Source organism: Castor canadensis, chromosome 1 (genome assembly GCF_047511655.1).
Source record: "Castor canadensis chromosome 1, mCasCan1.hap1v2, whole genome shotgun sequence".
NCBI classification, from domain to species: domain Eukaryota; kingdom Metazoa; phylum Chordata; class Mammalia; order Rodentia; family Castoridae; genus Castor; species Castor canadensis.
The window spans coordinates 194,337,071-194,355,154 of NC_133386.1; the positions used below are offsets into that span (position 1 = coordinate 194,337,071).

The window sequence follows — 18,084 nt, forward strand, 5'->3', positions numbered from 1 at the left end:
GAGATCCATGGCTGATCTGGAGAAGGGAGTGGGATGCTCATTCCTGGCCAGACCATCCTCATTCAAGATTCACACATGTCCTTACCAGCCTGGAACTTGCTTTGGTCATCCACTTTCTGCATTTTATTTTAATTAATTTATCATTGGCCTTTGATGGATGCTATGTCCAGGTCCTTCTCAAGCCTGTGGCCTGAGGAGTCAACTCTCTTTCTTAAGCAGAAATGCAATGAGAAAGGACATATCTTAGGGGATAGGTAAGCAGAGAAGTGCAGATGTGATAAATATTTTTTCTTTCTATTACATAAATTTTGAATATGAGAGTTAAAGACTCAATTCAAAACTTGAGTAATCAATTAGAAGAATAGAAATAAGATAGATTTTCAATAGAGCAGAATGAAAAGAATAAATTAAAAGATAAATCAAATTAGGAAAATTCAGGAAAGGACAAAAAGCATAATTAATATTAACCTGTAATAATAGAGAATATATGTAGAAATATCTTCTACTAATGTAGATAAATTTGTTCTATATGTATTATTTCTGTTACTTGCATGTCTTGTTTATTAATAGAAAGCAATGATGAACAATAAATAGATTATATAAGATGTATATATATATAATGTATATAATGTATAACATATACAATATATATACTAATATAACATTATATAAAATGTTATATATAACATTTTGCTGTTATATATAATATCAAAATATGTCAGCAATGGAGTAATTGTGAAGGGTTATGTTACTCTAAGAAGTGTGCTATGTCCTTTACTTGCCTGTGTAGATGAATTATCCAGCCTTCTTGGTGCTCTGGGTCCCAAAAGGCTGATCTCTATCAACTTTGCCGTCCTTTTTCTTCTGGAGAGGAGTGATAGGACACTTGAGTGTGGGGAGAGTGAGGGTGGGGTATTCATTCCTGGGTTCCACCAGGGATGGCAGTTCCTGTCTTCTTTTTGAAAGCCCATAGCCCCTGCTGCCACTGCCATGGCCAGAACCGGCTTCCCATTGAGGCTGTCCTTCACCTTTCACTCTTCCCACTCCTTTGGAAGTAGCCCCTCATCAAGATCTTGTTTGATTAGATAGTATTTATTGCCCTCAACACAGAGAAACTAAAGCAGATACTTTAAAGCAACTGAGGCCAATCGGAGAAGGGGACCAGGAACTAGAGAAAAGGTTAGTTCAAGAAGAATTAACTTAGAAGGTAACACACACGTACAGGAAAGCAATGCAAGTCAACTCCCTGTATAGCTATCCTTATCTCAACTAGCAAAAACCCTTGGTCCTTCCTATTATTGCTTATACTCTCTTTTCAACAAAACTAGAGATAAGGGCAAAATAGTTTCTGCCTGGTAGCGAGGGGTTGGGGGAGGAAAGGAAAGGGGTAGGGGGAAGGGGGGAGAAATGACCCAAACATTGTATGCACATATGAATGTAATAAAAAAAGAAAAAAAAGATCTTGTTTGAACTGGGTGTTATGATACATGCCTCAAGTCCCAACACTCAGAAGGCTGAGGCAGGAGAAATTCGAGTTTAGGCCAGCTTGGGTTAATGGTGAGACTCTGTCTCACACAAGCACACGAAAATTTCTCATTTGGATATGCCATCTGGGCACAGATGGAGGCTTTCCTTCAAGCACAGTATGCACTAATCAGTCAACACAATGTTGGTGGCATTGGAAGTTAGTTTTCTCATTCTGAGTTGGTCAGTGGTGTCTGGTCTGACACTGACTTGGAGGAGTTGCAACCAGTCCAATTGATACTGATCATTTCTGGGTGATGACTTATTTCCTGAAACTATGACATCATCTTCCTGCTGGTGGCCAAGCAGCTACGAGCATTTTGAGGTTGGTAGCTGGGTCTTACTCATGTTAGTGTAAGATCTAGCCTGAACAGAATCTGTTAAACTAGACATGATAGCTTATACTTGTCATTCTAGCTACTTGTGAGGGGGAGTCTGGGAGGATTGTGGTTCAAGGCCAGCCTTGGCAAAAACTTCTTGAGACCCTATCTCAACCAATAAAACCTGGACATGGTAGTATGTGCCTGTCTTCCCAGCTATGTGAGAAGCATAAACACAATTGTGGTTCAGTCTGGCTGGGCATAAATTCAACACCCTATTCAAAAAATACCTGAAGCAGCAAGGATTGAGGGTGTGGCTCAAGTGATAAAATGTCTCCTGGGAAAGCACAAGGCCCAGTTCAAAACCCCAGTACCACCACCTAAAAAGTCATCTTTGAAATTGGTGTCCTGAGACATTTGTGGAGCTACAAAGCAGTCCGTATAAACTACACTTTGTTGCTGAGCTAATCAGGAGGCTTCATTTACCTTCTCATTGGCATACTTAACTTCAGAGTGGTAGTTACAATCCCGATTTCATGAGGGCAGTGGACTGGAGGAGGCCCTGGTGGGCAGGGTAGCAGTGTGAGGAGGATGGGTTTAGGGAAACACCACCCAGGTTCTTGGAGTGGAACCTCAAAGCAGTCTGTATGTAACTATGGGGACTCAACTGATCTTATGCACTTTTTGAGTTCAAGCAATTAATATTCCATAAAAGTGATTTATTTTCAAATCTTTGAAGACTTTTCCTATAAGTGAAAAGCTGGAAAAAGCAATCTCAATCCTTGCCAGCCAAGCATGAGAATTTTGACTTAGAAGGTGCCATCACTGTAATCCAGCATTCCAACTTGCAACCTTGAGGCTGAGTTTTCCAGCTGAGTTCTCCTGAAACAGACGTTTTGAGAGCTGTGTGAGTTCAGACTTGGTTCTCCTCTAGGTGAGTGAGTGCTCTTAGGACAGGGCTGTAGCCCCATATGTGCTCAGGGTACAGGTGGTGGTGTCACAGTGCTCTATACCTGGAATAGTGGTGTGCTCAGTAAAAATCTGAAATTGATGAATACAAAAATAGGCAGGAGTTTTATGTAGGTGAGGTTTCATCCCCTTTGCTTCTGTACCTGCTTCTACCTTGAATCAGTAGCTTGAGTTTCAATCCCAAACTACTTCTTAATAGGTACTTGACTTTGGATAAGTGACGTTTCCTCTTTGAGCTTCAAGTTCTTGTTTTTTTTTTTTTCTTTTTCTGTGTGATTTCATTTTAAAAGATGGGGTCTAATATACAGCCAAGGCTGCCTCGAATTTGCTTTGTAGTCTGAGCCAGCCCTGAACTTGAGATTCTCCTGCCTTTGCCTCCTGAATGCTGAGATTATAGGTGTGAACCACCATGCTCAGCAAGTCTTATTTCATTACCTATGCCATTGGGATTAAAATAGTGCCTACCTTACAGAGTTGCTGTAATGATTAAATGAGATAATAAAAATGAGATAACAGTAGCAGCAAATATAGATATCCCTTTTACTATAAATCAGGTGATTTAATAATTTTTACATGCAGTAACTTATTTAATTTTAAGATTTTTTTTTAGCAGTACTGGGCTTTGTGTTGCTAGGTAGGTGCTCTACCAGTTAAACTACATTTCCAGTCCAATCTTAAGAAATTTAATACTTGCAAAATATCTAAAAAAAGCTTCTTTTAATAGCAAATATCCAGTGAATGGTTGACATAGCTATTATTAAGTCCCTTTCTGTCAATTTTGCAGAAAAAAGCAAGCCTGTGGTAAATTCTTTTTTAGTGTATGAATGACTCAATTTTATACATCACTTCTCCCATACAGTAAAGTGTTTTCATCTAATTAGATCTTTCAATTGTGGCATCTGAAGCTTCAATGGAATCTGGATGGGAAGGTACTAATGTTTTTGGGGAGGTGATTTTTAAAGATGACAATTAGGCATTTAGATACCTTTGTTTTAGGCATGCAAGAAGAAATACCTCAGAAATGGTTTGATAAACATTGCTTTCCTTCCTAAAGATTTGGTGTATTGAAGATCAAATAACATTCAAGTCTAAGCAAGTTGTCTCATAGACAACACAAGAAATCCAGCAGAATGACTTGCTGCTTGTACAACTTTCCAAATTCTGAGAGTGGTAGAGAGGAGGGATGAGACCATCCTATCCTGGTTTATAGGTGTTAGCTGCTATCATCAGACCTCAAATTGTGAGCAGTTGGAGAAGGAAGGGCCTGCAGGGATCAGATTCTTTGAGTCCCAAAGTGTTTGGCAATCATTAGAATAGTTAGGGGAGTTTGGTCCAAGTTTGCCCAATATTATTATGCTCAAATTTTTTGGGAAAATACTCCCTCTTTAAGGATGACTGTTGACCTCATGTTGACATGTTCCCTGCAGGTCATTTTTGTCACTTGGCTGCAGACCAGAGACACATCCTCATGTATCAACATCAAACTGTGGACTAGCATCAGGGAACTGCCAGCCAGTCCAATACCCACTTCCTATTTTATAGAAGGAGATATTTTCAGACAAGGGAAGTTACCTTTTCAAGGTCATAACCCATGGGGTTCTACAAATTAGCACCTCTCATTGTACACTGTACATTGCACAGAAGGTTCCTGATTTATATTTTAACATAGGATTTTTTGACTTTACAATAGGCCATAGCATTGGTAGAAATTATAATTCAAATGTTGATCATGAGGGTAACCACAGAGAGAATATATATATATATACATCATGCTGCTAAGCTAGGAGGTTCAGTAGGTTAGGTGCATTAACTCCAACTTACCATAGTTTCCATGAGTTTATTGGGACATAATCAAAATTTGTAAGTGGAGGAACATCTATATTTAAGAGTTTTCCTCTTCCCAGGTAAATCTCTTATCTGAGGGACTCTATACAGGGAGAGCAGCTCAGCCATGGGCTCTGATTCTGGCGAGGTCATCCCTACAACCACTCCCAGGAGCAGTTCCTGGGGGCCACAGCCAAAGTTGGGGGTGGGTCGAAGCTGGTTAGACTGCAGGATCAGGGTGCTCCTCAGAGCCTGGGTGCCTGAGATGCAGGAGTCATAGATCTGCAGTCCTACAGTGATGTTGGGCAGGAAGGCTGGGTCTTCCTTTGCCTCAGACACAGCAAAAAGGATGCCCAGGGCATTCCGGAAAAGGTGAACTTTGAACCTTAGAGACAGTAAAGGTCATACAGTGTTAGGATGAGTCAGTTGCATTCTAAAAAGCCATTCAAAACAGGCCAGGGAGTCTCTTCTTGGAAGGAACCAGAGAGAGAATGTGAGATTGAGATGTACATTTGCTTAAAGAAAGAAGCCTTAGCGGAACTGGGGATTTCAGGAAAGACACACACACACAGGTAGATGGATATAGAGAAAGGTTTCAGTTTCCAGAAATGAACAAGGAGACACACAAAGTGTCTGGTATGCAGATATACACATACCGACTCTCAGTTGTCCACAGAGAGGTTGTCAGAAACATAGGCACAAATATGACACTCATCTATAAACACAGATAGACACCTGACAGTGGGTATGGAACAGATGTGAACAGAAAAACACCTGGACACACACAGATACAGGCACTTGGGTGTGAATCAGATAAAGATATAGTGGATGGCACCAGGTGCTGATGGCTCATGTCTGTAATCCTAGCTAGTTGGGAGGCTGAGATTAGGAAGACTGTGGTTCCAGGTCAGCTCAGGCAAACAGCTAGCAAGGACCCATCTCAGTGGAAAAAGAAATTGGGCATGTCACCCTGCTCTTGTCATCCCAGAGACAGTAAGAAGCATAAAACTGGAGGATCATAGTCCAGGCCAGCCTGGGCAAAAAGTGAGACCCTATCTCCAAAATACCCAGAACAAAAAGGGTATTGAAGATGTGGTTCAAATGAAACACCTCTTGCCTAGCAAGCTTGAAGCCTGAGTTCAAAACCCTAGTACTGTCAAAAAAAGAAAAGACCTGGCAAATGGTACAGACATATGTGGACATTTGTAGCTTTATATACAGGCAGACAGTTGTGTACAGGTATAGTCATACAGATACCTGCATAGGAAAACAACCACAGACACAAACACATGCCAGAGTTGATGCAAAAGACACTGGAAAGTGCCTTTTGACAAAGATTCAGGCAGGAAGAAGTAAGACAGATAAAGGGCAGGGTGTCACAGGGCTCTGGGTGCATTTCCCCTGGCATCATTTTGTATAGGATCTTCAGGCTCATAAACTGTTATCTACTTTGAAGCTGACTAAGGCTTGGAGACAGTTCAGATATTTGTGAGAGCTGGACTTATGGTGAGAGAGGCTGACAAGTGTGAGCCTGGGACTGACTTCCTGTATACCACGACTGCACCTATAGATAGATGCATCTCATCATAGCTGTAGTTGTCATGAGTCTGATCTCTGCTCTCCAAGAAAATAAGGAATGTTAGCATTGTGCAGAGGGACATTGAGATCCAGAGAGAAAAAGTGACTTGCTTTTTGTTATTCCCTAGAACAGAGTTTCTGATACCTGAGAAAGACTCCAAGGGAACCCACAAAGGGTAGGGGGTGGTCCAGGATCTCTCTAGAAGGTGGGCACCAAGTCTAGAATACCCAGCTCCCTGAAGTGTCAGAAGGCTCGTCCCTAAAGCCCTCTATCCCTTGCTCATTCTTGCCCAATCATTCTCCCCAAGGATAAAGAACATGACTTACTGTTGGCATTGTGGCTGCTTTGGGGGCTGCTGGAATTTGAACTCTGTCTCATCCATCAAGGCATGCAAGGGGGTTATAGCTCCAATGAGCACATCTTCTTCAGTGGAGAAGATGTCTGATGCTCTGAAAGTTGGCAGGTAACCAGGGGCCCAGACAGGGTTTTGCATTGCCACTGCTGAAAGCAGGACCACAAGGACCGCTGAAAAGGGATGTGGACTGTCTGTCCTTGTAGATGTGTCGCTGAGAGTCCTCTCTTGTCAAAGCGTGTGGGCCTGCTTCTTCCACGTGGCTGTAGGCACTCTTGCTGGGGTTTCCAGGAGTCCTCAAAAAGAAAGGAAGTGAGTACAGCTGAGCTCCTAGCCTGTGCCCTGCATGACTGAGACCTCCTTCTTGGCCCTGGTTTCCAGCAACTCCCATCCTTACCTCTTGCATTCCACCAACTAACTTTCCTTACTTTTCAGTTGAGGTGCATGGCAGAGCCAGCCACATGGTATGGGACTGGGAGGTGAGCTCTTCCCTTCAATACTTCTTCTGGGGAACCCTCCTACAGCCTGTGTTTATGAAGAAGTCGGACTTCTCTGCTCCTAGGCTTCATGGGCCTTCTCACAGTCTATAATCTTCAAAGTCAGAATTAATCCAGTGAAGCAGAGGAGAGGCCTGAGGTCTCCTGAGAGAGGCTGAAAAAACAAGCCAGGCAAGTAACTTTTCTGCATCTGAGGCCCCAGGCCCTCTCCCTGGGCAATATATCTGCCTCATATCCACAGGAGCCTGGAAAAGAAGAGGGATAGCCTCCAGATAGCTTTAATCTGTTTTTGTCCAGAATTCTACTCCCAGTTCAGCTGTGAATTCTCTGAATGATCTTGGGCCTCACTTTCCTCTTTTGTGTTAGGGAAATATTGAATTCAATAGGGTTCCCAGACTTGATTTCAACGGCAAAATTCTTCCATAACACACAATACAGTGTGGATAGAAATAATGGTCTCTGAGACAAACACAGTCATGGTTCCAGAAAGGTCCAGGTGATCTCCTGGGGGCAGGTAAAAGGAATGTCAGTGTCAGAGCCTCAGAAGGCAGCATCAGGGGGTCATTATCACTGTACAGTGTAAATGTGATAATTGGCTAATCAAAAGATCTTTGCCAGTTGTAGGAAAAATAAGGGATGATTATTTCAAGACTGGAAATCCAAGAACAATTGCATATTAGTGTAAATAGCAGCTCTCTGAGGTGCTCAAGGTTGCAGTCTGATGGGGGCAATGGAAGAAATTTAGAGGTAGTGACTGGACACTGATGGGCTTAAAGGATGAATCAAAGCATAGGAAAAGTGTAGAATCAGAATTTAGGACCCATGAACATAAATTGTCCTACACAACGTTCTGCCCACACCAGCGTAGATAGTGTGTCCAGTCCCCTTATTTCATAGGAGAGGAGCTTCAGGCTCAGAAAGAGGGAAAGGGAGCTTTTCTGCCAGGCCAGCCAGAGGCTGTCTCTGCCTAGGGCTGACAGTACAGTTGCTCTGTGGTTGTGCAGAGGTTACTTTGAAGAGCCCCCACCCCCACAGGGGTTGGCTTGTTACTATTGCCTGAATGTGCCCAAATCACACATTGAAAGGTCTAAACCTCATCTGAAGATAATACCCTGGTTGCATGGTCCATATTGCCCCTGGAAGTTTCAGAGAAGACATTGTGGTCCTGTGTCATCCTTCCACATTGACATCTGGGAGGATCTCCAGGATGTTTTGTATGTGAATGAAAATAGGACTCCTGGACCTATCTTCTCTGGGCTATGGATTCCTGCAGGGTGCAGATGTCTGCAGTTAGGCACTTCATTACCACTTATGCTGCTTATGTGGACCCGGTGCCACCTGGAATATGGCTCTCCTACCCTGAGTACTGTTTCTTGGAGGTCCAAAGCTGCTTAAATCCTCAAGGTGTGAGACTTTTTTTTTTTGGTTTAAGCAATCACTGCACTTGAATTCTGTCACATACCTCTCCCTTTTCCTCAACTATGGACACTGAGCGGTTCTGGCTGGATTCCAAGCATTACTCTTACCACTCTTTTTTTTGGGCATTTTTCCCCATTTTTATTAGCATATGTTAGTTGTATACAGGGGTTTCACTATATACATATACACATACATTGTGTCCTGATAAAGCCCATTTCTTCTATCACTTCCTGTCTTAAAACCTCTGAAAACAATCATTTCAGCTGGTACATGAGCCTTTTAATTTTTGGAGGCTATTGTGAGTTGCTTGATGTCCTGGTTTCTTTCTTAGCATATTCATTTTTGGTGTATAGAAAAGCTACTGGTATTTGTTTATTGATTTTGCATCCTGCTACTTTGCTGAATGTGTTTATCAGTTCTAGACTCTTCTGGTGGAGTCTTTAGGGTCTTTTACATATAGGATCATACTGTCTGCATATAGGGATTATTTGACTTCTTCCTTTCCTATTAATACTCCTTTTATTTCTTTCTCTTGCCTTATTGCTCTAAGAACTCAAGTACTATGTTAAATAACAGCAGGGAGTGTGAAAATCCTTGTCTAGTTCTTGATTTTAGAGGGAATCCTTTCAATTTCCCCCCATTTAGTACAATATTGGCTATGTTTGTCATAGATAGCCTTTATTATGTTGAGGTATGTCCCATCTATTCCTAGTGTCTTTAGGGCTTTGATTATGAAGGGATGTTGACTTTGTGAAAGTTTTTTCTTTTCTAGCATCTATTGAGCAATCAGGTGATTTTTTTTGTCCCTTGTTCTATTCATATGTTTACTGATTTGCTGATTACGTTTATTAATTTGTATATGCTGAACCATTCTTTCATTCCATCATCCTTGGAATGAAACCAACTTGATCATGGTGTATGATCAAGTTGTGTTGAATTTGATTTGCAAATATTTTATTGAGAATTTTTGAAACAATGTCCACCCAGGAAATTGGTCTATAATTTTTCTTTTCTCATGTTCTTGTCTTATTTTGGTATCATGGTAATACTGACTTCATAGATCTAGTTTTTTCCCTTTCTGTTTTATGGAGCAGTTTGAGGAGCACAGGTGTTAGTTCTTTAAAGGTCTGGTAGAGTGAGGAGTGAATCTGCTGGTCTACTTTTCTTTGTTGGGAGATTATTGATGCATCAATCTCATTGCTCTTTCTAGATCTCTTTAACTTGTTTATATCCTGTTGGTTCAATTTTGGTGGGTCATATGTGTCTAGAAATTTATCAATTTCTTCTAGATTTTCCAATGTATTGGAATATAAGTTTTAAAACTATCCCCTAATTATCCTTGAGATTTAATTGGTATTTAATGTGATATTCCCTTTTTGTCTGTAATTTTTATTAATTTGTGTCTTCACTCTCTTTCTTTTGGTTAGTTTACCTAAGAGTTTGCTAACCTTGTTCATCATTTCATAGACCAACTCTTATTTAAGTGATTCTTTTAGTCTCCATCCCATTAATTTCACCCTTGGTCTTTATTATTTCTTTTCATGTACTGAGTTTAGATTTTGTTTTTTCTTACCATAAGGTATATCATTAAGCTATTTATTTGAGATTTTCCTGACTTTTTAACAAAGGCACTTACAGCTATATAAATCTCTGTTATAACAACATCCCACAGATTCTCATAAGTTATGGTTTTATTTTAATTTAATGCTAGGAATTAAAAAAAAATCCTCCCTGAATTCTTTAATGATCCATTGATAATTCAAGTCTATTGTTCAATAGTTTCTCTTGCTATTAATTTATAATTTTATTCCACTAAGATCTGCTAAGTTATAAGAAATATTTCAATTTTTTGGTATTTGTTAAGACTTATTGAACACTTACTCCAAGTCTCACAGTGAAGTGCAGGAGCCCTATCTCCAGCATCTTTTTGCTATGTGGGATGTGGAACTATAAGCCTCTGTCTTTATTTTTGCAGAGTGCAAACTCATGTGCCCATAGGGTCTTCTATGGAGGTGTTTCTTTTCTTTTGTTTTTTCAGTCCCATTGGGGGGATTCTCTGTCTTCCCTACTGTTTTTCTTAACTCTCTATATTAGGGTCTTTTGTTTCTTTTATAAATACAAAGCTCAATATTTTTGGAATGTCCTATTCTCTAACTACCTACTGCTTACTGCTTCTCTTCATTGCAATTCCACATCATCTATCTCTCCCTGAAGCCACACACTTAATTTTTTTTTTTAGATTTTGTGGAAATACAGAAAAGGGCTGGCTGTCTCTATTTTGCCATATTCTTCTTTTCAGTCTTCAGTATTTATTGAATTTAACTTCACTTATTTTAACCCTGAGAAATCAAATCATGTATTCAGTCTCACAAGGCATTTGTGGCAAAATTAGGATTTTAATTCTAGCCTGACTCCCTGCTTTGTCTACTGCTATGTACTCTGAGTACTTCTGTGAACATGAAGAAAAGTTTTCTTAATTGCAAATTAGAAGTTTTATATTTATCCGTGTCTTCCCCATTTTCCTGAAAGTGTTACCATGGAACTCACATGGGATCACGTACGTAACACAAAAATTCTTTCAAAAGCAATTACTGAGAGGTCATATGTTGTAGACCTTGGATTTAAGAATGAAGGAAACTAAGACTCTTCTCTGAAGGTTTTGCAATTTGGCACAGGAGTTATGGTTAGTTCCCCTCTGATCACATCTGTGCTAGGGCAGGTAACATGTGTCTATATCTGTGTATAGCAATGACCATCCCTAGACACAGGATATTGGTAAGTGAGAGCTGCTCACAAGGTGGCAATAGAGTGAGGGGAGAACAATGCATCCTTCAAGAAGCTACACTTGGCTCTAGATGAGACCTTCCCAAAGGTATGGTGGCTTAGCTCATATTGAAGATATCCATATAGCATTCAAGAAGAACTACAAAATCAGAGTTATCAATTGCCAAGGCAGTTTTCAAATTCTCTTATTCTGGCCTGAGCAAGAAGGAGGACACCCTATGGGAGAAGGCACTACACTGGTGAAGGGGAGCCCTGTGTAATACAATACTCAATACCAATTGAGGTGACTAGCATTTGTATGCTACAAGGGGAACAAACGCCCTATTAACACAATTCATAGGGATCCTCAGATGTAATCTTTGACACGGAGAATAGGGTAACGTTGATGGCAGTGAAAACAAGAGGTAAAGGGTGGCAAGCCTTGGGGTCAGGAGAAGTAACTTAAAACCTTTTGGACCTCAGATTTTATAAGTGATGACATCAGATTGCAGCAGGAGACAGCTGAGTGCCAAGGAATGAACCGAATGTGGGAGATGGCAATAAGAAGAAAGTACTATAGAATTGCTGGACATCATGTTCACCACACTATAGTTCTTGTCACATGCTTGATGGCACTCGTATGTCTTCTCTGTGTGCATGGATACAGGATGCATATAGTGCTGGTGCTTATTAAGATATATTGATATGGGGAAAAAAAGACGACTAAGAGAAGAGATGACTCTCAGACCTACATACTCTGGGACACCTGGAATCTACCAGTGACCTTTCTGAAGGCAGCTTTCACATCCTTGTTTCTCAGGCTGTAGATCAGAGGGTTTAGCATGGGGATGACCACTGTGTAGAAGACAGACACAACCTTGTCTTCCTCCAGGGATTTGCCTGAACCACTATGTATATACATGAAGGTGAGGGTCCCAAATAAAAGGGCCACAGCAATGAGGTGAGAGATACATGTGGAAAATGTCTTGGCCCTGCCACCTGAAGACTTCATCCTCAAAATCATCTTGATGATGAGCAGGTAGGAAATCAGGATGACCAAGGCATTGGCCAAAATCACAAAGTTGGAGAAGAAGACAATGATAATTTCAGCATTTGTTGTGTCACTGCAGGCAAGCTTCAGGAGGGGAGGGAGATCACAGAAGAAGAAATTGATCTTGTCCTCACAGATGGAGAGAGAGAAGGTGCATGTGGTACGCAGGATGGCTCCAGAAACACCACAGACATAGGCTCCCACCACCAAACTCCAGCAGATTCTAGATTTCATAGCCACAGTGTAGAGCAGTGGGTCACTAATAGCAGCATAGCGGTCATAGGCCATCACGGCCAGCAGGAAACACTCTGTACCTGCACAGACGGTGAAGAAGAAGAACTGAGCAGCACATTGGCCATAGGAGATGACTGTTTTGCTTGAGACCAGTGTGGCCAGAATCTGAGGGGTGATGACTGAGCTGTAGCAGGCGTCCAATAGGGAGAGGTGGCTCAGGAAGAAGTACATTGGGGTGTGGAGTTGAACATCCACTTGGATGAGAAAAATCATCCCCAAATTCCCCAGAAGAGTGACAAGGTAGAGACAAAGAAACACCATGAAGAGGGGAATCTCCCACTTTGGGTGGTCAGTAAAACCTATGAGAATGAACTTAGTTACTGTGGTGAGGTTATTCTTGGCCATGTATTCAATGTGGACAATTATTCTGGAGATGAGAATGAAGTAAAAAAAAATCCCAGAAATGAAGGACAGAATCTTTTTCTCTATGATAGAAGTTAAGTTTGTAATTCTGGGTCTATTTATAGAGCTTGTTTTCTCAGAAATCCTGAAGCTGGCTGATTTTCCTAAACTTTGTGGAGCTTAGCCTTGAGTTGGTGTTTTTCATTCAAATTAATTCTAGTTTATTTTGGAAATTTCTGTGAAGGTAAGAGACACATGATTCTTAGTTGCTGAAGAGACCAAGACAACAATTCCAGCTCCATCTGAGACTGGAATCTTCTCTACTGCACACCTACCATTGGTAAACACTATGAGCCTCCATCTGCAGACTGTGCTTCTTGTTTATTCTCTTTTGGGGGACTGGTTCTGTTTCTCTGTACCTTCTACACGTTGACCTTATTTTTAACCTTTTTACATCCTTGTAACCATTTTAATCCCTTGTCATGAAAACCTTTCAGCAGTTGTAATCTGCTTCACATATTGACTATTCCCTTAACATAATGATATATTTTTCTTATTACACAATTATTCATGTAGGCAGACAAAAATTGCTGAGTTAGATAGTATTAGTAATTAAAAAGATTTTCTCTGCACTCACCATTTGAACACCATTATGTTTAAAATGTTTTCCATTATTTTAAACACTATTATAAACAAGATGTTTAAACTTAGGAGATTTCCACTTTTTAAGTATTTGACTTTGGTCAAGTTACCTAACCCCTCTGTCCCTTAATATCCTATGCACAACATAGAAAGAGTATCATGTATCATAGCATTAATTTGAGTATTATATTGGCTTATATCTGTAAAGGGGTTGTAGAACAGGGCCTGACACACAAAGAGCTAAATAAAGGTAGCTATTACTGATTTTGTGATTATCATCAGTTTTAGATAGAATCTACTATGCACATTCCTTACATTAATTTATTGCTATCTACATCTTTTTAGGTGATATACTTATCTCTGTCTCTCTCTGTATATACACATATATGTGTATATATTTTTGTTTCAATAATTGACAGTAAATTTGGACTCTGAGATGAGGAAATCACATCATTCATTATTCCATCTCCTCACACTGTTAAAAAACTTCAATCTTTTTTCCCATTTATATAAAAATGATTTCTCTTACAGTTAAATCATCTATATTTTGTCTATTAATTGGTTATGAAAGCTGTAAGTGGTGTTTCTATGATAGTTCATATATGCAATGCACTAAAAGACTAACTAGTGTAATTGGAGATTAGTGGAAGATATGTTTCTAAACTTCTGTTGCTTCAAATATCAAGTGAAATGATCTTTTCTTGTGCTTTGCTGGAAATAACTATATTCAGTTTGTTTTATATTTGAGTCATGGCAATTTTTTACATTTCCTAGAATTTCTTATTGCCATATGGCACAGATCTGAGTTATACCATAATACTTTGTGCTTGCCACTGACCACTTCCCAGGTGCCTCCAGGATCCCTACGAAAATGCGAATTGTCCCAGTGACCCTTGGGAGCTTCTGCATGGAAGCCCACATTCATATCTCCTTTTTTGCATGGCATCTCTTCTGTTCTAGAACTTCTACATGTAATATTTTACAGATTCCTAGCAGCAATCCCACTACACATGTGATATTAGTGTTATTTGTGGGAAACTTCAATCATACATGTAAAACTATCTTTTGGTGGAGCCAGGATTCATGTCCAAGACTCCTGATTTCTTTATCTTATACTGCTTCCCTTCAGCCATTTGCCTGACCTTTTAATAGCACATAAAATCTCAGGCTGGAATTTTTAAATACAGAGTCTTTGAATCCATAACCAAATCCATGAACATCAAAATTAGATTATTAAGAAATTCTTTTCCATCAGCACAATTAGAAATGTTGTTTGCTGTAGGAACATGGGATTGTTATTTTGATAAAAATCCATAGTAATAAAAACTACTTGTTCATCATAATAACCTTTTATACTTTATTTCATATATTTTTATGTCCATTAACATCTGAACTTGCCTCTACATCCTGTGACATGATTGATAATGTATTATTTTGGTACTGAGGTAAGTTATACCTAAAGGTTAATGACTTGATCACAACCCAAATGATTAGTCGTTTGAAGACCTGGGAACAGCATCAGGTCCTCTGATTCCATGAGAACCTTGTTGTATTTCCCTCATACCTAAGATATAATGACACTGAGACCTACCAGCATGAGGTTCTTAACCTGTGCTGAGGCCCCATGCAAACCTGGACATCCATAAAATCATGACAGCTCTATGAATTACTTGGGTTGAGATATAAGCAGCACACACTCTCACAGAAGGACCGCAGGAGCTGCTCTTGAGTTCAGACCCCCCTCCAGCTCTAATTAGGAGGTCACTAGAGTGGGAGGCATTGACATATTACACCAAACATGCCTTCTATGGCTGATCCCTCCACCCTACTGTAGAAGCAGGGGCCAGTGATGAGTTAGCTTCTTCGGAAGGCCCTCTTGGTGTTTGTCAGGATCCATGGTTGCCATCTCTATGACAGATACTAACTGAGTAAACTTAAAAAATTTGCTTCTTTCTTTGGGCTTCACTTACAGTTCTAAAAAACAATGAAGCTAAGTATATGACCCATAAAGTACTTCTGTCTCTTACAATCCATGGTTTATATGTCTTTGTCATTGGGCTGAATGAAGCTTTTGAAAGGAATTTCCTAATATCTATACTATTAGACACAGGCATACTTTTAGCTAGCAATTACAGTGTATATAAAACATGCAGACACTGTCTCAAATGATTTATAGTTACTTAAATATGATATTATGGGGCCTTGCATCCTGATAGCAACCATCATAGATAAGGCAAGGCTCGTCTTTAATTTTTTTGGTTATTTCTTCTATTTCCTTCTTTCTCCTATTCTCATGGGTTTCCAATCTATTGTAGTAAAACTATATATCATTTCATATTTATTTACAAATATAGAAATATTTAAAAAGATAATGCAGTTTGTTGTGTTTTAAATTTTATATACATTGTAAAAACAGCATGGTACTCACACAAAAACAGATATGAAGAACAGTGGAACAGAATAGAGGACCCGGATATGAATCCACACAGCTATGCCCACCTTATTTTTGACAAAGGCACCAAAAACATACGATGGAGAAAAGACAGCCTCTTCAACAAATGTTGCTGGGAAAAGTGGTTATCCGTCTGCAAGAAACTGAAACTAGATTCATATTTATCACCCTGTACTAGTATCAACTCAAAATGGATCAAGGACCTTAATATCAGACCCAAAACTCTGAAGCTAGTACAGAAAAGAGCAGGGAATAATCTGAAAACAATAGGTATAAGCAAGGACTTCCTCAATAGAACACCAGCAGCTCAGCAACTAAGAGAAAGGATGGACAAATGGGACTTCAATAAAACTGAAAAGCTTTTGCACAAGAAAATAAATGGTCTCTAAACTGAAGAGACTATCCACAGAGTAAGAGAAAATATTTGCTAGCTATACATCAGACGAAGGACTGATAACCAAAATATGCAGGAAGCTCAAAAAACTAAACTTCCCCCAAATCAATGAACCAATAAAGAAATGAGCAACTGAACTAAACAGAAGTTTCTCAAAAGAAGAAATTCAAAATGGCCAAAAAACACATGAAAAAATGCTCACCATCTCTAGTCATAAAGGAAATGCAAATCAAAACCACACTGAGATTCCACCTCACCCCTGTTGGAATAGCTATCATTAAAAACACCACCACCAACAGGTGTTGGCAAGGATGTGGTGAATAGTACAACCACTCTGGAAAACAATATGAAGTTTTCTTAAAAAAATTAAACATAGATCTGCCATATGACCCAGCCAGCAATTCCACTCCTAGGGACATACCCAAAGGAATGCGACTCAGGTTACTCCATAAGCACGTGTACACCCATGTTTACTTAGTGCTAGTCACAAAAGCCTATGAAAACAGTCAAGATGCCCCACTATTGACGAATGGATTAAGAAAATGTGGTTTTTATACATAATGGAATTTTACTCAGACATGAAGAAGAATAAAATGTTATCATTTGCAAGTAAATGGATGGAACTGGAGAACATCATATTTTTTTTTAATTTTTATTTTATTTATATGTGCATACATTGTTTGGGTCATTTCTCCTCCCTTCCCCCTGCCCCCTGCCTTACCCCCGCCTTGCTCCCTCCCTTACCACCCCACCCCTTACCCCTTGTTACCAGGCAGAAACTATTCTGCCCTTGTCTCTAATTTTGTTGAAGAGAGAGTATAAGCAATAATAGGAAGGACCAAGGGTTTTTACTACTTGAGACAAGGATAGCTATACAGGGAGTATACTCATATTGATTTCCTGTGCATGTGTGTTACCTTCTAAGTTAATTTTTCTCGAACTAACCTTTTTTCTAGTCCTGGTCCCCTTCTCCTATTGGCCTCAGCTGCTTTAAAGTATTTGCTTTAGTTTCTCTGCATTGAGGGCAACAAATGCTATCTAGTTTTTTGGGTGTCTTACCTATCCTCATACCTCCCTTGTGTGAAGAACATCATCTTGAGTGAAGTTAGCCAGGCTCAGAAAGCCAAAAATCGTATATATACGTTCTCTCTCATATGCGGACTTAAGATCTAAAACAAATACAGTAATATTATTAGACATGGGCCACATGCTAAGGGGAGGACATATACAGGAGGAATAGGGAAAGATAGGAAACCAAAACTTGAAAGTATTTGATGTGCCCACTGCAGAGGACCTAATACAGTAACCTTAAAACGACAGAGGTCACTATGGGAAGGTGACCGGGAAGTAGTGAAGAGGTCTGCTAGAGCTGAATCCATTCAGGTTGTAATACACTTGTGCATGGAAGCAATGCTAGGAATCTCTCTGTATAGCTTTTTTTATCTCAAACTAGCAAAAACGCTATGTCTTTCTTATTATTGCTTATGTCTTCTCTTCAACAGAATTGGAGAAGAGGGCAGAATAGGCTCTGCCTGGGAGCATGGGAGGGGAAGAGTTGTGGGGCAGGGGGGAGAAATGGCCCAAACAATGTGTGCACATATGAATAAATGAATTCAAAAAGAGAAAAAAAAGAAAAGATAAATTTTACAATTTATGATCATA

The 18,084-nt window shown here is 39.8% G+C and overlaps 1 protein-coding gene and 1 long non-coding RNA gene across 4 annotated transcripts in view; one reads left to right on the forward strand and one right to left on the reverse strand.

Annotated features, from left to right (window-relative positions):
• Nucleotides 1–18,084, forward strand: part of LOC141421776 (uncharacterized) — a 246,843-nt gene that overhangs the window by 108,819 nt on the left and 119,940 nt on the right. The gene's annotated exons all lie outside the window — the stretch shown is intronic.
• On the reverse strand, nt 11,996–12,937 carry LOC109680243 (olfactory receptor 9I1-like). Its single transcript, XM_020155161.2, has one exon. The coding sequence runs from the start codon at nt 12,935–12,937 to the stop codon at nt 11,996–11,998; it is 942 nt and encodes a 313-aa protein (XP_020010750.2).

What these genes read in the sequence shown, in the direction of transcription:
- LOC109680243 (XM_020155161.2), bottom strand. Translation starts at nt 12,937, where the DNA reads ATGGCCAAGAATAACCTCACCACAGTAACTAAGTTCATTCTCATAGGT.